Below are 22,495 nucleotides of genomic sequence, written 5' to 3'. Positions count from 1 at the left end.
ATTATATATTAAATAAATGCTGTTTTTTTTAACATTTTATTCATCAGAAAATCTTGAAAAAGTATCATAGGTTCCAAAAAATATTAATCAGTACAACTGTTTCCAACACGGATAATAATTCAGCATATTAGAAGGATTTCTGAAGGATCATATGACGCTGAAGGCTGGAGTAATGATGCTGAAAATTCAGCTTTGCATCACAGGAATAATTTCTATTTTAAAGTATATTAAAATAGAAAACCACTATTTTAAATTGCAATAATATTTCACAATATTACTGTTTTTTCTGTATTTTTAATCAAATAAACGCAGCCTTGATGATGTACATTTGCAAAAAATCTGCCCAGCAGATTCTCCATAAGGATTTCTAAATAATACTAATACTGATTTCTAATACTGATCATGCAAGATCAGTTATTTATTAGTCAAAATATGTGTACACACAGGTTTAAGATGTGTTTTCTGTGTTCACCCCACAGGTGTGTGAAAAGGAGAAGCTCTTAACAGAGCGAAACCAGTTGAAGGCATGCATGGGAGAATTATGGGAGAATTTCTCCTGTCTGTCTGAGGAGGTGTGTCGAGACGTGCAGCTGAGCCCAGAACAGGTCCATCACTACTGCCCCATTCTGCGCCCCGGCAACACCGCCTCCATCGCCCCCAGCAACCAAGCCCTGCCGACCGGCAGCATCGACCTCACCACTTGCTCCACCCCCGAACAGAGCTTCCTCAAATCGGCCGCAGCAAAGGACGGACATCCGCGACCGGCCAAGTGGAAGACCGGAAACGGCTCCGAAGACGCAGGCAACGACAGGGAGGAGCAAGAACCCGGCTCCGCCTACCTGGAGGCGGGGCTGTCTCTGGAACAGTCCAATCAGACGGTGACAGTAGACTTCTGTCAGGAGATGACAGATAAATGTACAACCGACGAACAGCCCAACAGAAAGGACTGTACCTAATGACGGTGGTTTCTCTGTGTTGATTTGTTTTTTTTTATTATTTAATTTAGTTACGTCTTCTGACAAACCCTCAAAAATCGAGGGCTGTTGAGATGGCCAGCCTCTGCCAGTGTTTTTTTTTTGGATTTTTTTGATATATATTTATGTCTTTTTATTGTCTTTTTTTAAACAAAGGTTGACACTACAGTTGTCTTAACAGCAGCAATACTGTTCTCCAGGTTCTCTCTCATTCAGCCATGGCAGAGTGGCTGAGACCTTCTCACAGAACTTCACGATGGTGCTACACCTTTCCATGACAGTGACAACGCTGTCTGTTTCCAATTACAGTCCATTCAGATGGGATGGGCTCTGACCACATCTCAAATTCAGACCTCTACGGACCTAGCAGCAGCTTTTTTGCTCTCTCTCTCTCTCTCTCTCTCTTTTCTATCTGTCTATCTCTCTCTCCCTTCCCCACCTCCTTCACTATTCCTGCCCTCTACCTCTAAAATCACTCCTTCTCTCTTTCTCCTTCTCTTTGTGGCCCTTGTCACAGTAAATTCAAACTCAGGAAATATTCTGAATGTTCAGTATAACTCATGAAAAAAAAAAAAAAATAATACAGAATTTTTGTTTTCTACAGCAGCTAGACTGTAAATGTCCATATGCAAAAATGTCTTCTGCATCATAACGTTTGTAGTGTCTGTGTACCGCAACACTTAATTTGTACAGACGGTGGTATCTAAAACATTCCTCCTTTGCCTTCCACAGCACTGATACGAAAGAAAGTACGACGACGGAAAGACGAACGATTCGCATCGCAGTTTCGCCCACCTTTTGCGTCAGCAATACTGTACCGTTGGATGTTTTTCGAGAAGTGCTCGCTCGGCAGAAAGCGTATTGTAAATAGTACGGCGCATGGAGACGGTTTCGGTAATATTGTACAGGTAGAGCTTTAGATGGCTTTTTCATTTCTTTTCTTGTTTGCTTTTCTCTGGGGTTTTATCAAGCACCTTTTAGTCTCGAAGGGAAAACTGTTGCTGTTTCCTGTCTCAAATGAATTCCCCATGACCATGGGTGTGCTTAAACTCAGGAAACTAGCACTCTCACACTCACGCACGCATGCACACACACGCTCGCATACGAACCCAGCGCATAGAGCCCCTTGCATGTAATTTGGATGTAAACCGTGTGCGTAGTGGTGAGCTGTTCTCCTTTAAATGTGAAAACGTGCTCTCTGAGGAAACCTTCTTATTTCTTATCAGTATTTACAGCGTGTTCACGAACACCTCCGAACAGTGTTATTTCAAACAAACGCCGTCACAATCTCACACCTTTTTTCGGTTTCGGCCCAAGTCAATTAAAGGGCCCTTTCTTCCCTCAGCACTCCTTGACCGTTTAGCACTTCAGAAAGGGTAGATTTCTTTTTCAGGACCCTTAAAAGTCTGAAATCGAAGCACTTAATGTGAACACTTAAAAGTGTCTTTTCACGCAACGACTTGCTATCTTCTAAAGAACGTTTTGAGCTTCATATAAATCAGATAAGGGAGTATTCAAACTGCATATTTACGGAAGACACTAAATCTTAAAAAGCGTCAAATCTGAGTTGGATGGAATAAGCCCATTCTTTAAAGTCGTCCTTATATTTCCCTTTATTGTACATTTGTTAGACACGTATATCCATACTAATGGGATTGCATGCTGCCTGTATGTTTAATATAGTTTGTTTAGCGTTTCTTTGCCTCAAAATGTAGGCTTCGGAAAAACAATTGTTTACTTTGAGCGAAAACTGAGAGACTTTTTCTTTGAAAAAAAATTGGATCTCCCAGCAGTTGGGAACGCCTCTTATTTGACATAGTTCTATATTGTTTAAATGACCTTTGACCCCTAGAGCTCTATTTATGCGTGCTTGTGTATTTGCCAGTCTGATTGTTGAATATTCAGCCCCTCTCCCTTTCGTATGCAAGCACACACACACACATAAACACACACACAGACACACACGAACACGTGACACTGGGTGAAGTGTCTCTCCTAGGGATGTAGAATCTAGAGGTGTTGTGATGGATAGTTGTGCTGTTGTTTTCATTGTGGCTCTTTTTTCCTCTTTCTCTCTTTCTCTTTTTCTAAAGAAATTTAGACAGTATTTGCCATTTCTAAATTGTAATCAGGTACAAGACTAGAACTAAAGATTTATGGGTCCAAGTGGACATTTGTGCACACATATGCAAATCATCCCTATAATGATGCGTTTTTCTTATTTCATGTTGTATAGATAACGAATAATGAAGCGTGGAAAGCATGAACTTCCACTTGACAAGCACACTGTCGGACACTTGGGAATCTATGTCCACAATTTTGACATTTCTGGAAAACGAAAAAAGGTCACACCTGCATCAAGGCGATCCAAAAACATTTTCCCAAATCTGCTTTTGTTTATGTTTTTCTTTGCATAGCAATGTATTCGTTTTTGTGTCTTTCTGTGCCGTCTGCGATACGGCTGACTCCTCACGCTTGCACACTTGGCCTTAAGAGCCTGGGGACGCTTCGGTTCAGGCCGACGTTGCGATGCAGATGTGGAAGAAAGCGGGAGTCTGGGTGACACGGATTGGAATTCTGACCTCTGTTAGCCTCTGTTACTGAAAGCTGCATCATGTTTGCCTCCATTGTGACTTCAAGGGTTCGTCCTGGTCACAGAAAGCCTCACAGGTTAAATAAGCTTATTAGCTCTCCTCTCAACAACACCTGCTAGTTTTATGTTGTTTTACAGAGGTTTTATTTTCGTATTGGACTCGTGGTTGCTCTTGTATCTTGTCTCAGGGTGCGTGCCAACGTTTTTTTGTTGACTTTTTTTGGTTTTGGTAGCTGGTGAGCTCAGCTTTCGTTCTTCGCGTATTTTTATGTCTTGCATTTTTGTGTCTTCTTATAAAGCTAATGGGTGCGTAGCATTTTTTTTTTTTTTTTAGAGTTTCTAAGCTAAGGATAATTGATTCGTAGAGAAAACCAACTAGATTTGCACAATTATTTTGGATGAAAACCCAGCAAGGGCTATGAAGTATCTCAAAATAAAATCCAGCAATTCGTTTTTGGTTGTCAATTGGCTGCTACAGCTGATCGTTTAAGCTTCGATTTGCGATTGCGTTTAAAAGACGTGTATTTTAAGCTTTGGTTAGTGTATTGAGAACCAATACTGTACAAAGGAAAACACCCTCGACGTAAGCTCCCATTTGTTTGAATAATTTGGTCGGTTTGTTTCGTTCGTGCTGCTTCTCTGAAATATGAACACTGGCGTTCCAAAGCGTTGCTCAAAAACATGCCTTTTTCACAATTTGCTTAACTTTATAACACGTTTAGTATTCGGACTGATAAGAAAAAGGCAAAATGTTTACAAAAAGGTGTGGTGTTTTACGCGAATTTTGCCATGTACATAGAAATCGCGAGGCTCGTTTCGAATGGGTAGGTTTAGCGTTCTGTCTCTTTGTTTTGTACAAGCGTTTTTACAAGCGAACAGAGAAATGGCCGTTTGATAACTATGCTCCTTTTCCTCAAGTTGTCTTTTTCGCCCGACGGGGATGCTCCAGTGTACCATGAATACAAAGTGCACCTCCAACTTTGCCTTAGAACTTCCAGAGGCCATAGTTCACATTCAAGTGAAGTGTGTGTATGCAGGGGCTGTGAGCCCCCATGTTTCGGCTAGCAGAGCGGACTCTCTCTCTCTCACACTTATCTACCTGTGAAATCCTTCATACCTCTCATTACTGGTCAATGACTGTATCAGCAAACTGCATCAGGTGTTTTTTCTACATGCTTTTTACACAGATTATATGGATTATTGTATTGGTAGATTTTGGTGCATCATTTTTAATGGAATAGCTCTTTGGCTTGTAGTCACACGAGTTGTTTTTTCTCTCTCTATCTCTCTTTCTGACTCTTTATCGCATTTTTTCTAGAAGACTGTTTTGTGTTAATATTGTCGATTTGAGGTAGCTGTTTCTTTGCTTATTCTGTACTAAGAGTTTTTACTTTTTTTCATTTTGAAATGCTACATGACCCTAATGAATTTAATGACTTAAAAACCATTGTACATACGGTATTGTGCAGGACTCATTTTCATGCATTTCAATTGCTAGTGTTATATAAATGACAGATTTTGTCTAGACACCATTTCTGTTTATGAAATAAAGAAACATATCATGTACGTTGTGTTGTAGTTGCTTGATTTTCCACTCGTCGTTCAAGAAGTGCATTTATAACCATTTTTCTATTCATAAGAATACAGGCTTTATATACACTACCAGTCAAAAGTTTTTGAACAGTAAGATGTTTAATGAAGTCTCTTCTGCTCACCAAGCCTGCATTTATTTGATCCAAAGTACAGCAAAAACTGTAAAATTTTGAAATATTCTTACTATTTAAAATAACTATTTTCGATTTCAAAGCTGAATTTTTAGCATCATGCTTATGATTTTTGAAGGATCATGTGACACTGAAGCCTGAAGTAATGATGCTGAAAATTTAGCTTTTTTCACAGGAATAAATTCGATTTTTAAATATATTCAAATAAAAAAACAGTTATTTTAACAGTAAAATATTTCAAAATGTTAGTTTTTGCTGTACTTTGGATCAAATACATGCAGGCATTAATTCACTAGATTGGGCTTACAAATTGTTGTGTAATATTGATTCTTGAGAGAGATTTTAAAATACTAACATTTCCACATAAAAGAGGCTGAACTCTAATTTAACAGTAAGATTTCACAACTGTATTCCTCATTTTATTGATACCATTACATTTTTACAAAATCATTGGTCACAGGAACCACAAATAAATTGTTGAGGTTTTTAAAGTTTTTCTTATTTTTAGTCTTTTGTGGTGAGGGAAAAATCATCCAACAGTGAGTCATTTCATTCTCTGAATCTGATTTGTTGGTACCTCCAATAAATAACTGAGCATATTTTTTGTATTATATTTGTAAGTATATTGAGTGACAGACGATAAGAAAACTTACACAAAGGAGATCCTGTTTTGTCCAAGCACTCAAGAAGTTAAGTCCATCCAAAGCAATATTAAATATGCGTTCTGAGTTTGTCACATCAGAAAAAAAAATGTTATTAACCACCCAGCCAAATTCGAATTAAGAAAAAGTGCCAAGTAAATAAAATATGTTATCAAAAAATCTTGAAAAAAATAAGCAGTACAGAGTGTTCTCACAACGTGTCCTCAATTGCCCATATTGGCGGCACTGAATGTAAACAGTGCCACTGAGCCAAACAAAACTTGCATATTTTGCTGATTATTGCTGCTGAAAATCAACTACTGTCATGTTTTGGGCTGTACTAATCGCTCGGACTAGAAAAAATATTTGGAGCATAGCCTGTCAAAAGTTATAACGAATCAAGGAGACGAGTGCAAAAAACCGAGGAACTGAACCAGGATTTCCAGGGCAAGAATCTTCACAACATTCGTGTTCTTATCATTTCCGAATCAGGTAGGTGAAAATATTTGGTTAATATTTCAATTAATACTACTTGAACGTATCTTTACCGCCTATTTGTCAAAATATTGTGCCCTTTCCTGCTTACTAAGACCTTCTCTATATGATTTAGCTTCCACACTTTTTTCCGTGGTTTAGACAGCCTAAATTAGCAGAACAACATATTTAATAGTACATTTACTGTGCAATCCATGCTGTTGTTTACATCTGAGTATGCCCCATACGGGGTGTGTCCACTGGCGGCGCTAAAACCACACCCACTCGTGGGAAAGCTGCCGCATCTCTCAATTTTTAAAAAAGGAGACCCAGCTGTTTTGTGAATTATTGCAACCAGGTAATATAGTGTATGTGACAAGTCATATCTAGCTAGCAAACTGTAGGCTGTAGGTAATGACAGAAACTCGCGAACCATTATTGTTAATGCACTCTAGTTATTATAGTGTTAGGGGAGGGGCCATGCTCAGTGGCTCCAGTGCGTCATCGAAACATGATTTCAGGCCTACCCCAAAAATCCTGAATACATAAATGGTGAAAAATCGGTCTAGCTCCACAATTCAGTAATACATAGTTCACAGTCTTTGTAATGTGTTTTCAGCAATACATTTCTGACATGTAATGTGTTTAGAAACAATTTTCTGTGTTGCCTTAACACAGACTTTTAATCACATGATAGATCTTTAAATTAAGTTTGCCTCAGCTGTGGGAGGAGATTTACAGTATCTAGGGTGAGTCTAAATTTAGTATATATTGATATATATGTTAATGAGGCCTGAGTGAGCCAATTTACTGAAATCAGTCAATAGATCTGTATGTTGCTCGCACTAATGGAAACTTAACTTTAATCAGTAGTGCACTGAAAAAAAAAAAAGTGAAAAAATGTATTAGCTCAACATACTATAATCACATGAGGTTCAAACTCAACTGTTGTACAATAATCTAGTGTTAAATGTCAAACATTTTTATAATATGTAGTTCACCACCAGATGGCAGTATAGCACATTTTATTGTAAGCCTGAACTCACCTACCTGAGAACAGCCTAAATCAGTTTGAGATAATAAAAAACGATGGATTTTAAATGTTTTGTTTATTTAATATTATGCGTTAAGTATTAAATGTTGGGAAAAGACTACCTAAGTTCTGATAATAATATGGCAGTGAATACAACAGCACTTTATTCCACAGTCGTCATTGGTAACTGGTGTTGTTTGCCAAAAATGTCAAAACTTGTTTTTACAAGACTTTAAAGAAAAATATGAAAAAGCCCTTAAATCTTAACTGATTCAAACATATCCAATGATATCCACCACTATCTATAAAATGTACAAACGAGTATGCCTAATTATTGTCACTAAAATGTCATTTTAAAAGAATTATTTCTTCTTATAGTTATCCATTGATTGCTCTTTGAGCTTTGTCATAGATTTCATGTGCAAAATGTCACATTTTATGCTTATATAAACACTGTTAATGATGTGTTAAAACCAGAAATGCCACAAGCAATGAAAGAAGTGTGTTGAAAATGCTTTCTTATTTTAAGTGTTTATTGGGCATGGCACTACAGTAAGTCAGTTAAATTACTTGAGTTAATGTGTAATCATAATGTTTGCAGTAATAATAGAGTCAATGAAAACTAAGCCAGTGATTTCCATCCCATTGCTGCTTTCTCAGAGGACAGTTGACACTTTATTCTCCAAAGTGTCACTTTTTCATGATTGAAGACAGTTCCAAAATCATGCTCTGAAAAGAAAAGAGAATTCATTTATATTTACTGTATGAATCGGCAGGCGCACTTAAAGGGAAAGTGAAAATTCTGTCACTAATTACTCACCCTGATGTCGTTCCAAACCTGTAAGACCTTTGTTCATCTTGGGAACACAAATTAAGATATTTTTGATGAAATCTGAGAGCTTTCTGACCCTGCATAGACAGCAATGTAACTGACATGTTCAAGATCCAGAAAGATAGTCAGGACATTATTAAAATAGTCCATGTGACGTCAGTGGTTCAACCGCAATGTTACAAGCTACGAGAATACTTTTTATGCACAAAGAAAACTTGACTTTGTTCAACAATTTCTTCTCTTCCATTCCGTTTTAACAATGTCCTTACTACATTTTTGGGTCTTGAACGTGGTAGTTGCATTGCTGTCCGTGCAGGCTCTCGAATTTCATCTTAATTTGTGTTGCGCAAAAGAAACGAAGGTCTTGTTAAAAACCTAGTTTTATCTCAATACCAAAATCACTACACAGTGGTGATGTCAGTCCAGAGACTCTAGTCTAGTGTACACCAGTTTTTAAAGTATATTGTGCTCATAGTGCTCAATGACTGTTGAGGTAGCATTCTCACTTAAAGCTTAAAACCAGAAACCGCATTCGTTTTGTGCGTTTTAGTGGATAATCACTTATTCATCTACTCACCATTGACATTCTGCGTCCAGCAGCAGGAGGCGGTGTCATAGCTGGACTCTCCCCTTGAGCTATACGATTGGCCTCTGTGTCCGATCCACTTTTGGAGGCTTGACTTTCGGACGGGCTCTCTGAAAGCCCCCGCGACATGAAACTAGCTTTCCTGGCAGTGGGGTAGTTCCCACTCTCTTGCGAATCACTCTCCTCACTGAAGTCTTTACACTGACTGACTCGGCTCTGTTTCCGTAACGCTGCCGGTATCTCTATGTTACTGGCTCTGAATGAAGCTCTGGGCTGCTGACCAAAGTTTTTGGGCGGTCCAGAGCTCTTGGGCCCGGACTCCTCACTGCTGCAGGAGTGTGGACGGTCGTCTAAAGTGGGTCGTCGCTCTGTGGCTCCCAGCTGTTGCAGAGCCTGAAATTCAGGCTGACTAGGAAGACGGTTCTCTCTGGGAGGCTGCTTAGAACCATTAGAGGCGCTGTTTGGTACCTCTTGGCTAGATGGAGGAGCAGCCATTGGCATATAGAGAGGCATGGGTGCATTCTGTCCATCTGGGACCACCGTGAGGGAAGTGTGCGTTAAATGCATAAGCTTCTGTGGGGAGGAATTGGTAAGGATGCATACTTGTTGGACCATGGAGTTCTTCTTTGACCTGCAGATACTTTCATCATCTCCGCTGTACTTGGATCCGTATATGCTCTGCTTGATCTTTTTCACTCCAAGGTGGAATATCTCCAGGAGATTGAGGAACAGAGACACCCCTGCGATAACCAGCATGAAAATCATAAAGATGTTCTTCTCCGTTGGCCTTGAAACAAAGCAGTCCACGCTGTTGGGACAAGGGTCACGCTCGCACTTGTATAACGGCGACAGTCCGATACCGTAGAGCGCGTATTGTCCTACTATGAATCCCACTTCCACAGCTGACCTTGTTATGATATGCAACACATATGTGCGCAGCAAAGAACCCCTCAGAGGAGCCTTCCTCACTTTCTTCTGCTCATCCAGCTTCTTAAGCTCTTTCTCAATCCGTTTGTGCTCTTCCAAAGCCTCTGTCTCCTCCAGCTCCACCTTCAGTTGAGCTTTCTTCTTGTGGCGCTCCTTCTCCAGCGTTCGGAGCCGGTACAGTGCGTGCCCCATGTACACCAAAGAAGGTGAGGAGACGAAGATGATCTGTAAGACCCAGTATCGGATGAGGGATATGGGGAACGCCTGGTCGTAGCAGACGTTCTTGCATCCAGGCTGCTCTGTGTTGCACACAAACTCACTTTGCTCATCGTCCCACACGTCTTCGGCGGCAACCCCGAGCACCAGCATACGGAAAATGAACAGAATGGTGAGCCAGATTTTGCCCACAATGGTGGAGTGAATATGAACCTCCTCCAAGATACTCCCTAGCAAGTTCCAATCTCCCATTTTCGCATGGCCTAAAACTGGAAGAGTGAAGGTTATAAATCAAAGGACAAAAGCGATAGATATATACTTTAACCCAAAAGTTGGGTTGAAACAAACCAGCATTTTTTAGAGTGCAAATAGACAGAAGGATAGATAGACTAGGTCACATAAAAAGTTTTGATTAACTACATCCGATTATAAAGGGAAACTTACGTTTTTGTGGTATTCACAGAACACTTGCTGCATCAGTCCATCACACTAAAACAATAACATACAACTCCCGTGTCCTTTCCCCCTTGTGGGAGTATTTAGTACTCCTCTGTGAACATCGCTTTGTTGAATGAAGTCCAGTTTCTCTGTGCATGTAGAACTCATACAATGCTGCTATCGATCTGTAGGCTGGACGGTACCCTGAGGGGGTAACTTGCATCACAACGGTTGAGGGCGGGTCAGGGGGAACATATTTGCAACAGTTCCAAAATACCCCATGACCTGAGTGTAGATAGTTTAGGTAATTAATAATGAATACTTGTAAAATCTGAACACATCTTGGTATTGTCTCATTAGATCAGACTACCAAAACTGAAGACATTTTAAGACATTTTATTTTGGCACACTGCTCCTTGAAACATTTATTGTTGCCTAAAAAACTTTCCACTAATTGTGAAAAATAGTTTGCAGTGTACAGTGTGTATTGTGCAGTATTGAGTCAGCAAAAGGTCAGTATTCCACTAATACAGCCTTTGTTTCTAGACGAGACATGATGATCAATGAGACACGTCCGATTTCATAGTCAAACGCTTGAAGGGCTATTTTTAGGTTTTTTTTGTAGTCTGAAAGTGATGTAATGAGAGAGACGCTGAAAACCACCTACCTGCTGCTGTTAATCACTTACAGATAGATATGTAATTAACTGTAGGGTTTAACAAGTGGATTCTGTTCAGCTTCACGTAACAAATTACACTTCATTAGGCACAGTTTTGAGATTTAAATATTAAAGTGTTTATTTTTAACTTAAAGTTTTTAAATATTAAATATTTCTTAAAGTTTTTATGTACAAGAATTTTAGTTATATGTAATTTGAATCAAGAAATCATCACATGTAATTTTAGAAATGTCTAAAAACTTAAGGAACTTTTATACATTTGAAAATGCTCAGGTCTTGCAAGGTTACACGAGTGTGGACAAAAGTTAAATCTAGATTTGAGAGGTGAAATAAGGTTAACAACTCCCAGACTGTAACCTAAATATCCCGCTTGTGCCTGGACCATAATATTGTCAATGAGCTGTGAGTTGTTGAATGGCTGCATTTATACCTCCTGTGCTACAAACTGTAATAGTAAGCCTAAACATTATGGTGATACAGTAAAAGTCAAAAGTTTACATACACCTTGCAGTATCTGTGAAATGTTAATTTTTTTTTTTATCAAAATAAGAGGGGTTACACAAAATGCATGTTATTTTTTTATTTAGTGCTGACCTGAATAAAATATTTTGCATAAAAGATGTTTACATATAAGAGAAAATAGTAGTTGAATTTATAAAAATGACCCTGTTCAAAAGTTTACATACACTTGATTCTTAATACTGTGTTGATGCCTGAATGAATGTTTTATTGTTTAGCGATTGTTGTTCATGAGTCCCTTGTTTGTCCTGAACAACTGAACTGCCTGCTGTTCTTCTCTATGATTTTGAGATCCATCTTTTCACACTGAGGACAACTGAAGGACTCATATGCAACTATTACAGAAGGTTCAAATGGTAACTAATGCTTCAGAAGGAAAAACGAGTTGGGGGGTGAAAACTTTTAAACAGAATGAAGATGTGTACATTTTTCTTATTTTGCCTAAATATCATATTTTGTTTTCACTTAGTACTGCCCTTCAGAAGCTACAGAAAATATGTACAAGTTTCCCAGAAGGCAAAATAGGTTAAAGCTCTGAATGCATCATTTTTCATTCCGGAGGATCAGTAAGTGTTTGAATCTTCTGTAATAGTTGCATATGAGTCCCTCAGTTGTCCTCAGTGTGAAAAGATGGAGCTCAAAATCATACAGTCATTGCTGGGAAGGATTCAAATACACAAAAATGCTGAAAACCCAAATAATTTGTGAGACCTGAAGATTTTTCTGAAAAACAGCGCACAGTTTAACTGTTCAGGACAAAGAAGAGACTTATGAACAACACTAAACAAAAAACACAGCTGTGGATCATTCATGTAACAACACAGTATTAAGATTTAAGTGTGTGTAAACTTTTGAACGGGGTCATTTTTATAAATTCAACTATTATTTTCTCTTTCGGACTATATGTAAACATCTTTAATAAGAAATATCTTATTCAGGTCAGTACTGAACATAAAATAACACGCTTTTTGTATGATCCTCTTATTTTCGTAAAATAAATAACATTTGCAGATTCTGAAAGGTGTAAGTAAATGTTTGACTTCAACTGTATTTTATTTAGGGGACCTGATTTCAAACATCCACTAAAACCATAAACCACAAGTTGATTAATACTAAAAAATTCAAATTTGTTTGTTTGCCCTTGTTTATGGTTATATCTAAAGCAATATTATATCTTAGCCTTGTAAGCAGCAAGCCGACATATAGCGCTGTTGTGTTACAGGCGTCTCCAGTTTTACTTTTATTATGATAGGACAGATCAGAGCTGAAATTAAGAGAAGTGGGAGAGAGATGGAGGGCGGGATTTGAACTCAGGACATAAAGTGCAGCTGCGCTGTATGTCAGCACACTGCCCACAAGGCTATTGATGCCAATAAAACAATATCATTTTACATTCTTCCCAATAATGTTTGGTTCTGCAAAGTACCTTGTATTTAATCATGTAATATAAAACGTTATTTTGAATTAACTAATCCAAAATAAGAACTACAAATCAATGAGAATGATTAGAAAGTTTAGAAATTCAAATATTCATCTCAAAATGAACATGCTGTTTAAATAAATAAGCTTTATTTCAAAAGGTTGAGAGATCTGTCAAGTTACAAATATTTACAAAATGTATTTCTAAATAACATACAATGTATTTTTCCCACATCTAGGTTTCTCTCTTTAAGAAAATAAAATTGTTTAAAAAGAGATCAAACATAAAAATCTTTCAGTTCAGTTTAACTTTACAAATATATACACAAGAGAACAATTCCCTTACCGATTACCTACAAAACAACAAAACCATGTGGTTCTTAATATGAAAATATCAAAATGCATCTATCAGGATGACTAATGGAAGATTTTAAACTCAAATTCTGACAACTGTGGACCAAAACAAGAAAATACTCTTTCCATCTCTACATTTAGGGCTGTTATTCCAACACCAACCTCATTTACAAAACAAAAGTGATCAAAACACGAGACCTATTGGCAGATAAGCAGTTAGGCCAAAGATTTAAAAGCATTTGTAGTCTTCAGAGGTAGGTTTAAAAGGCATTGCAAACACTGCACAAGTCCACTTGGAATACAACTTCAAATGCTTAATTTTTTTGTTCATTTCATTGCATAAAAATTTGTCAGCATCAACCAAACAGCAACTGTACTGTAAATTTTGTGCAATCACCACCAACTTGCCAAAATAAAGAACAAGTAAATTATATGGCGTTGTACAGGTTTCATGCACTGAAAAACATAGGAACCGTTGTTTATCTACTTCATGTCTGTTTATGTCCTCAACAGTGATTGAAGTAAATTTCAGAGCAGACCACATTGCAAATGTTTTTCAAATGTAGCCTAATTAATGTCTGCTCTGTATTAATGTTGGTAATCTGATAGCACTAAATGGTAACTAAAGAAAAAAAAATAAGCCTCTAAAACAGATACTATTTACTGCTATAAGTGCTTTTTCAAACAAATGAACAACAGAAATAATACACTGATTTTAAGATTCAACGCATTATATTTCTGATTTTGATATGTGCATTAGTATCAGTTCAGTCTTCTTGTTCAAGTCTCCATTTTCTCTTTCTTCTTGAACAGCTTCATCAGTTGAGAGAATCGCTCTTCAATCTGTCAAAGAACAGCAATCATAAGTTTAAAAGAATGTTGTTAGCTTACTTCATACTTATAGAAACCACAATAATGAAGCATACCTGCTCTGTTGACTTCTTTAACCGTTTTGAAAGAGCAGCAAATGTCTTGGGAGAAGTGCCCTTCATTTTCAGCTCAACGAGTATGTCCCGATCTTCCTCCCTTCAAAAGACATTAGCTTTTTAATTAGTTGCCTCAGCTTATTTTTGTACATAGTTATGTACATTGAATTTTCACTCCTGTTTTGGTATTAATTCTATCAACTCACCTGGTCCACGTCACCACCACCTCCCCTTTCTTTCTGATCACATTCTTAGCAGACAGGCTGCTAGGGGACACCTGGGGTACTTCAATTTTGGAGTCTTTTTCTTTAGAGGATTTTGACCTTTTCTTATGCCTGGACTTATGTCTGGAGTGTTTATCTTGAGATTTCTCGACTTTTTGACGCTTTGCCTTTGGTGCTGATCTGTGGTCCTTGCGTTTCTTTGACACCTTCTCGGATTCAGGTGCACTTGAGCTCTGAATGGGGTTCTTAACCTTTTCTGACACCACGTCTGATGTTTCAGTCTCTGTTGTACTACTTTCCTCATGAGCAGTAACACATGCTTCTTCGAAAACATGCTCAGCATTGTTACGGGATGAGTTGTCACCACAAACACCTTCAGATGAAGATTTCTGGCTTGGTGGTTGAGCTTCAAGTGCTTTATCTGAAATGTGACATGACTTGTTTACTACAGTTGGGACTTTGTTTGACATCTCCCCAGGTGTGGAACCCAAACCCTCATGGATCACAGTGAGATTAGGATTTAGAGATGGCTTTGGACAGTTAGCTAATTCTGGTGCTGCTTTCCATTCATTTTGATTACTTTCGATTGGGCCAGATGACGTTCGTCTTATTCGCACAATGAAATGATCATTTGATCTCTCCATTACCACAGCCTGCATTGGTAAATTGGGCTGGAATTGGAAACCGGATGGTTCAGAGCCCTCCCATGTCCTGCTAGGACTAGACCCACAACTGGAGTTGTCAGTGTCTAGAGAAAGGTGTATGTCCTGCTCAGTGGCATCTTCTCCGTCAATAAGAGCATCTTCACTATAATGGGCACTCACGACACTGTTTGGGGCAGACAGTGGCTGTCCAGTTCCAGGGTGCAAGAAACTCAAGTGACTATCTGACTTTAGTGGTGAGGGAATGGTAAGAGACACGGCTAGATCTTCCGCCAAGATAGAGTACGATTTCTGAGAGATTACAGTTGATTGAAGAGGAAGCTGGCATGGTTCAGAATTAGAGGGAACTTCTAACAAGCAGCTCTCGTCGAGAATTGCTGGGTCTACCAGCATTTTGCTATTCGAAGCAAACTTGTAGGGAGAAATGGAAGGCCAGGATGTGATGAATTTAGATGGGGTTGTTTTGATGGGGGTCATGATCCCTATCAAACTCTCCCCTGGAAGTCCTTCCTTTCGAGGTGTGCTGAGTGGCCAACTTGTATTGTCACCTATGGGAACACTGGATTCAAGCAAATCAGACCCTTGCAAAAGACACTTGAATATCTCTCCCATTTGAGAGTCAGAGACCAAGTTGAAGGTTAAGCTTGTTGTTTGCTGCTCGGTGAGAATTTCAAAGTCTGACTTATCCTGAATCGATCCGTTATGGGAGAGACGTCGGACATAGGACGAGATTCTAGTTTCAGATCCAGAGGTACCTTCGTGGACAGACCTTTCAGAGGACGAAGTAGGAAGCTGGTGTGACGTTCCCACCTTTGCCGGCTGATCATCTTCATTCATGACAGCTTTTATGTTTTTACCCCTGCTCCCAAGACCCCTATGAGGAAGATTATTTAAAGGGGCCTCTCCGACAAAACTTCCTGTGTCAACTCTTGACATTTTTGTCTTTTGAAGATGCCCAGATGTGTTAAACGTTTCTTTATCCGCCACCTCACTTTCAATCTCTTTTCTTTTAAGAGTTGCGTTTTTATTTTCAAATGACGCATTTTTAGATGGTTCGGATACGCTTTTGAGTGCTGTTTTCAGTTCCTTGAACAAGAAGTCAAACTGGCCATCCACAAATGTCCACAACTTCTGCTTGAGGTCTCCAGCTCTCTGCTCAAAGATACGATTGACGATGCCATTCTTGGTGACCTTGCTCATGATAGAGGAAATAATTTTATTAAGTCTGACTTTGATGTCATTACCTTGGCAGCACAATTTCTCCAAGTCAACAGCATTGATGAATTCTATAAAAGAAGCCTGAGACATATCCACTATACAGCAGAAGGCAGTTTTAGTGACATTTTTCTGAAGCTTCATGTACTTTTTCCTCAACTCAGCTCGAATGGATCCTAGCATGTCCATAAATCCGTCTATGGTATAGACTGCTGCTTTCAACGGTGGGCTGACAGTTTTAAAGCGTCTTTTACTCGAGGTGGGACTTTCGTTAGAAGACGACGACTTTGAACTCTTGCTTCGCTCTGGATATTTAGCAGGGATGCAAGATTTCTTTTGGGACACCCTTTTCCCAACTGCAGATATCTTTGGACTTGAATCCGTCCCTGAGGTTGATTTGTCCTTTTCTCTTGGAGGAGTCTGGATAAATAGAGGTCCCTCTTCTTCACTTTCACTCACAATCTCACCATCCTCTAGCTCATCTTCCTCAGTTCCACTAGTCGAGAGAGCATCTTTTGTCCCTTTGTAGGAGGAAGCTGTGCCGGAAGAGTCAGGTGACTTGTTCTCCTTGTTCATGTCCATAGTCACTTTATCCTTATTACAGCCAGTTGTTACATTTGAGAGATCTTGGCAGAGAAGAAAAAAAAAGCAATAAAGAAATTAACATTAGCAAGTTGTACACATATAAAACCCACTAGACCAAGTCGTACAAACATGCATTTAAATCAGAAACACTTACCTTTGTTAAGACTTTTGACATGTGGTTGCTTCTCAGCACGCTGAGGCTGTACTTTCTTCACCTGACGGACTGGGCTCGTAAGAGGGCTGAGGGGCTCTGGAATAACTTTGATGTTCCTAAGGGTAAGCATCATGGAGTCTTCATCAGGACAAAACACAACAGTGTTTGATGACTTTGCATTCTGTTCCTCTTTCTCTGTGGAATCTGGCTCTGAGAAACCAGGCTGTGAAGATGACATGGTCTCCTCCTCGACAGTGATGCTATCATTTGGAGCCGCACTGTTCTCACTCCATACTGGACTTTGATGGGATTTTTCAGACGGTTTCAGATTTTCAGATGAGTGCAGTGTTTCAATCTCTTTTGAATTTTCGACTGCTTCCCCTACTCCCTTACTGTCCTGATTTGAAGTACCCACTTGTTCAAAATCACAGATAACTTTGCTTGGCTCTTTAAGATCTGCACTAATTGTGCTAGAAGAAACTTCCATGTTGACAGAACTATCAGAAATCCTAGAAGAATTAATTTTGGGAACACTTTGTGCTTTGTCTGAGGACGACACATCATCTTGACATGTCCCATTTGATGCTGGTGGTAAATTCTGAAACTTGGTCTTAGGACTCCTTTGGATTTCCATCAGAGAAGGGTCCTCAGATAAAGTGGTAATAGGATCTTGTTTCGAATCATCGTCAACTATCGAATCAGGGATATTATCTGAAACTGCCACTTCTGAAGTTTTAGTAGGCAAAGCATTAGAGTCAACAGAATTATCTATAATTTCCGGAGAGTCTTCAGTGCTGTTATGACAGACACGATTTGGAGATTCTCTTGTAATGGTTAATTTTGATAATGAGTCTTTTTCTAACACATTGGAATCTGAAGTCTTGCTCTTTTTCTCCTCTGAGCTCTTAACAGTGGCTGGCACATTGTCTACAGTCTCTTGATTTTCAGTAGCATTTGCGTTATCTTCTTGTACATCCATTTCTGTTTGTTCACCTGAGGGATTCTCAGAGACAACAGCTGAGGAAAGATCAACAACTTGTTCAGACTGTTTGCAAGAACTGGTAAGGTCTTCTTTTTCACTTGCAGTTGTGGGAACAGGATCCTCATGCACTTCCTCAACACTGTCCTGGCTATTCTTCAATTCATCTATGACAAAGAATTCCTCCCCAGTGTCAGATAATCTGCTGTTTTGAAGTGACGCATCTTCAGATGCTGCTTCACTGGCTTCTTTGAGATCAGAGGACTGCTTTTGCTTTTTAAGAGGTGATAGGGTAAGGTTCAGTGTTTCCATGAAACTCAATTTTCTGTCTGGGCTATTATCCTCAGTTGTTTTGCAGGGTGTGCTGCTAACAGCTACCACTGATGGTGACTCAGATGCAACGTGTTTGTCCAGCTTATTCTTACTATCTTGACCTTTTTCGACAACATTGCACTTTTTAGGAGAGTTTCTTCTGTCATCTTTGGTAAGAACATTTTTTGATTCTCTGTGCTTATGTACCCTATGCTCCTTCAAATGCCCACCTCTTTTACTTTCTCTGTCCTTGTCTATACCCTTGTCTCCAAAAGAGTCAGAATTTCCATTTTTGACAGCACATTTTAAATCCTCCATCTTTCTAGGTTTATCGTGACTGTGAGACCTTTTGCTTTTTGATGATGGCTCATTGATTCTGCTTGATGATTTCTCCTTATAAACATCCTTTCGTTGAGAATCACATTTAGGAGAAGAAGTTTGCCCACAAGCATCAATTGGTTTCTTAGATCTTTTATCCTCAGCTTTATTATCTGTTTCCCTGGTACTCCTTCGTTCATACTCTTTACTACTTTCCGATCTGTTGCTTCTTCTGTCTCTACTACTACTACTACTGCTGCTGTTACCCTCATCTCTTTTACTCCTATCACTCTCCTTTAGCCTCTTTTGCTCATGGTCTCTGCTTCTTTCAGTTCTGCTGCTTTTTCTTTCTGCACTGGAACTTTTCTCCTCTTTCCTTTCATGGCCACTCGCATCTCTTTTCTTCCCTTTGTGGTGTTGGGAATGGCTTGCATCATCCACCACAGTAGTTGTGCTGCTCAAGCCAGAGTGTTTTGTTTCTCTGCTAGTTCTGTCTGCATTTTGATTATGCAAGTGCCTTAGACTCTGTGTCTCTACATCTGCTGCTGTCTTAACTGAACTTTTGGATGACTGGGAAGAAACAGATGGTGAGGCTTTGTGTGACTGCGAGGAAAGGCTTTTCAATTGTTCCGAACTTTTAAGAATGACTGGAATCTCAGGCTGCTGATTCCTGTTTTCACTGGACACAGAACTATCGTTTAAAAGCTCTTTTTCAGTTCTTCCTGCCTTGCTTGAGTTGCTGTCCGCTCTTCTCTGAGGCTTTTGTGACGCATTTGAATTACACTCTTTGTCCCGGGTTGAGCATCTTTGCATTTTTTCAAGCTTGTCTGCCTGTTTTGATGAACTGTTCTTACTGTCCTTCAAGGTACTCAATTGGCAATCAGTAGTTGTATCGGAAACTCTCAGTGTGGAGTCATTCGTTTTGAGAGCATTTGAGACATCTGCCACTGTGGATGTGGTGGATGTTCTGTTAGGATGAACTGGTCCATACTCCTGCTCTGGTTGAACAGTGAGGGTCTTACCGTCAGATTTAGCAGCAGATTTATTCTGACACTGCAGAGGACTATCAAGGTCAGTTCTAGGGCATCTCTGGAGCACTTCAAATGGCTGTGGTGCTGTAGTTGATGTTGTTGGTGGATATGCAGTGTGATCCGACACAGAGTTTCTACCCTTGTGCTGATTTACTTCATTTATAACAGTATCTTGTTTAGCACCTCTTGATTCCAAAACAGAACTAGTAGGATTGTTCGAACTGCTCCTTGTGTTTGCCGGACCACTTTCCATTTGAGATCGACGAAAATTTTGACTATAACTTCCTCGACCAGACCTGTGATGAAACAGAGGGAAGTGAGTTTTATATAAAATCATCCAGTCCTGACACAAGCCAGGCTTAGTACCAAACATCTGCTGATTTTAATAGAAGAACTGGGATTTTTACCTATTACTGAGTCTGCTAATTTCCTCATCCTTACGCACAATCTCCATTCTAGCCGTCTTGATGAGACAACAAATGTTCTTCTTCAGGAGTGTGTTTTCACTGTTCAAACTCGAATTCTTTAAATATAAAAAGTGCAAAATACCAGACTTTTAATTCCAAGATTTAAACAAATTTGTCAGGGTATTTATTTAGCAGCAATACATAACACAACAACCGTTAAAAAGAAACACACCTTTGTCTGCAGTAGCTGTAACTGTGAGAGCAGTTCCTTAACTTGCTTTTGTGCGTCATCAAATTTTTGCTTTAACTGTAATAAAAGATAAGTAAAATGAGACATACACATAACTTTTGTCCGTTTCTCAACTTTTAAACGCAAATCCAAACAAATAGCAAGCCATTCAACCATATTCAAAGCTCAAGTCGCGTACCTCATTATAAGTTGCCTCCTTTTCTTCTTGTTCTTCCCTGATAATGTCCTCATATATATCCATTGATTCCACTGTGCGTGGGGAAAGGAAAGGGTTGACGTTACCTAATTAAAAAACATTTATACAAATACATCAACAAATTACTTTGAATAAAAACTATAAATGTGACCCTGGACCACAAAACCAGTCTTAAGTCGCTGGAGTACATTTATAGCAATAGCCAACCATACATTGTATGGGTCAAAATTACTGATTTTTCTTTTATGGCAAAAATAATTAGGAAATTAAGTAAAAATCATGTTCCATGAAGATATTTTCTAAAATTCCTACTGTAAATATATCAAAACTTAATTTTTGATTAGTAATATACATTGTTAAGAACTTTATTTGGACAACTTAAAAGTTAATTTTCTCAATATTTTGATTTTTAGCACCCTAACAAACCATACATCAACGGAAAGCTTATTTATTCACCTTTCAGATGATGTATAAAACTTAATTTTGAAAAATTGACCCTTATGACTGGTTTTGTGATCCATGGTCACAAATGTAATGTTGATGTACTTAATTCAAGACTCATTAATAAAACGCACCTCTGTGCCCATCAACCTTAGGGCTGTTTTCCAGGCCAGAGTAAATATCCACAGAGTCCTCATTGTGATGCAGAGTACCTGTAACAAACACTGATAATGTCATAATGCAACAACCACTCCAACATATACACTTAAACAGGTTTTCAGAGCTTTAAACCTGTTAAGACAAGAAATTGGGGAATACAACAAAATAGGTAAATAAAACAGCATTATCTGGACAAACGAATGTCAAAGCACACACCGATGGGCTAAAAGTAAACACGTATTAACGTGATCATCTCAATTTCAACTGCAGTTGTTGTGATACTCATGCATCTTGTGCATTTATCAACATTTGCTTGATTTTACATGACTTTGCTTTAATCTCATGAAACTATGTGAAAATAAAGAAATGGCTGTTGAACAGGAGTCTTACCAAAAGGCTTGTCATCAATATCTCCATAAAGTTCATCCATTAAATCCATTGTAGTCAGCTAATGAAAGACAAAAAAGGCACAAGTTCCTGAAAACAGTGACTATACTAGCAACAGTGGGCATGTGTCAGTTCAACTACACCACTTCCTGTCATGCAGTGAAGAAACACTGTTCTGAAAATCACTTAAAGGTAATACCAAAAAAAACAAAAGATTCAACTTTAATATTAATCTGAAACAATAATAACCCACTCAACAATTCCAACATAATTCTTACACAAACTACACTTCTACGATCATGGATTTACCAAAAATCCGACGAATTAAAGCGATCAAAATACATTACTACTATAATATGTTCACAAAGTGAAATCAAATAAAAGTTTATGAACAATACCTGTATCTCCAGTGGTGAGCTAACGACAACAGGCGGATATAAAACTGTAAGACGAGCCAAACGCTATAGAGAAGACTTCAGGATCTGACATCCATGCTAATGTGCACGTACAATGACATTTACGGTTAATTAGCAATTTCCAATTTTCTTGAAGACAGCAATTGAAAATTTTCTTCTAGCATACTTCCACCAGCTCCGCGCCAACCTTCCACCATACACATTCGCCAAACAGGAAGTGACATCATTTTCCCGCGGTCTCTCCTTTTCTAAAAGAATGTCATTAACAATAGCTTTTAAGATTGAATATTAAAAGCAATAAAATAATAAAGTATGTATACTATTAAAATGTATTATCTCAGCTAAATTTCACGTTCCCAAGCAAATATTCGCATATTTTTAAGCTTTTCTACCATTTTATAGGCTTTTAAATACAAATATCCCA

General features: G+C 38.6%; 3 protein-coding genes across 7 annotated transcripts in view; 1 reads left to right on the top strand and 2 right to left on the bottom strand.

The window, feature by feature from the left end:
• bach2b (BTB and CNC homology 1, basic leucine zipper transcription factor 2b) overlaps nucleotides 1–1,571 on the top strand; it is a 118,950-nt gene extending 117,379 nt beyond the window's left edge. For all 4 annotated transcript variants that reach the window (XM_051138120.1, XM_051138118.1, XM_051138121.1 and 1 more), the window contains one exon: nucleotides 480–1,571. In XM_051138120.1, coding sequence (XP_050994077.1) covers nucleotides 480–956 — 477 coding nt within the window. In that variant the 3' untranslated portion in view covers nucleotides 957–1,571. The remainder of the gene's footprint in view (nucleotides 1–479) is intronic.
• Nucleotides 1,572–7,979: 6,408 nt separating this feature from the next.
• On the bottom strand, nucleotides 7,980–10,562 carry gja10b (gap junction protein alpha 10 b). The gene is made up of 3 exons (XM_051138123.1): nucleotides 10,445–10,562; nucleotides 8,849–10,269; nucleotides 7,980–8,168 (listed from the first exon to the last, which is right to left on the bottom strand). The coding sequence occupies exons 2-3, from the start codon at nucleotides 10,250–10,252 to the stop codon at nucleotides 8,130–8,132; spliced, it is 1,443 nt and encodes a 480-aa protein (XP_050994080.1). The 5' UTR covers nucleotides 10,253–10,269; nucleotides 10,445–10,562; the 3' UTR covers nucleotides 7,980–8,129.
• Nucleotides 10,563–13,183: 2,621 nt separating this feature from the next.
• On the bottom strand, nucleotides 13,184–22,304 carry casp8ap2 (caspase 8 associated protein 2). 2 transcript variants are annotated; one of them, XM_051139134.1, is made up of 11 exons: nucleotides 22,238–22,304; nucleotides 22,054–22,149; nucleotides 21,659–21,716; nucleotides 21,244–21,321; nucleotides 20,651–20,754; nucleotides 20,455–20,529; nucleotides 20,223–20,338; nucleotides 17,176–20,111; nucleotides 14,542–17,062; nucleotides 14,336–14,435; nucleotides 13,184–14,252 (listed from the first exon to the last, which is right to left on the bottom strand). In XM_051139134.1, exons 3-11 carry the CDS (start codon nucleotides 21,705–21,707, stop codon nucleotides 14,190–14,192), a joined length of 6,042 nt encoding a protein of 2,013 aa, XP_050995091.1. In that variant the 5' UTR covers nucleotides 21,708–21,716; nucleotides 22,054–22,149; nucleotides 22,238–22,304; the 3' UTR covers nucleotides 13,184–14,189. The 2 variants fall into 2 exon arrangements, with proteins under 2 accessions (XP_050995091.1, XP_050995092.1); XM_051139135.1 differs by having other exon boundaries at nucleotides 20,651–20,721; nucleotides 22,054–22,297.
• Between the last annotated feature and the right edge of the window lie 191 nt (nucleotides 22,305–22,495).

This window comes from Labeo rohita, chromosome 20 (genome assembly GCF_022985175.1).
Source record: "Labeo rohita strain BAU-BD-2019 chromosome 20, IGBB_LRoh.1.0, whole genome shotgun sequence".
Classification (NCBI taxonomy): Eukaryota; Metazoa; Chordata; class Actinopteri; order Cypriniformes; family Cyprinidae; genus Labeo; species Labeo rohita.
Note: the sequence above shows the minus strand (reverse complement) of the source record. Positions and strands in the feature narration are given on the sequence as shown.

Excerpts from the sequence above, each read along its gene's own strand:
- gja10b (XM_051138123.1), bottom strand. The coding sequence starts at position 10,252 with ATGGGAGATTGGAACTTGCTAGGGAGTATCTTGGAGGAGGTTCATATT. Across the intron at positions 8,169-8,848 it reads CTGGACGCAGAATGTCAATG|AGCATGATTTTGGAACTGTC; the intron begins GTGAGTAGATGA and ends TTTTCTTTTCAG.
- casp8ap2 (XM_051139134.1), bottom strand. The coding sequence starts at position 21,707 with ATGGATTTAATGGATGAACTTTATGGAGATATTGATGACAAGCCTTTT. Across the intron at positions 20,755-21,243 it reads TAAGGTTGATGGGCACAGAG|GTAACGTCAACCCTTTCCTT; the intron begins GTGCGTTTTATT and ends TTTTTTAATTAG. Across the intron at positions 20,339-20,454 it reads TACAGCTACTGCAGACAAAG|AATTCGAGTTTGAACAGTGA; the intron begins GTGTGTTTCTTT and ends TTATATTTAAAG.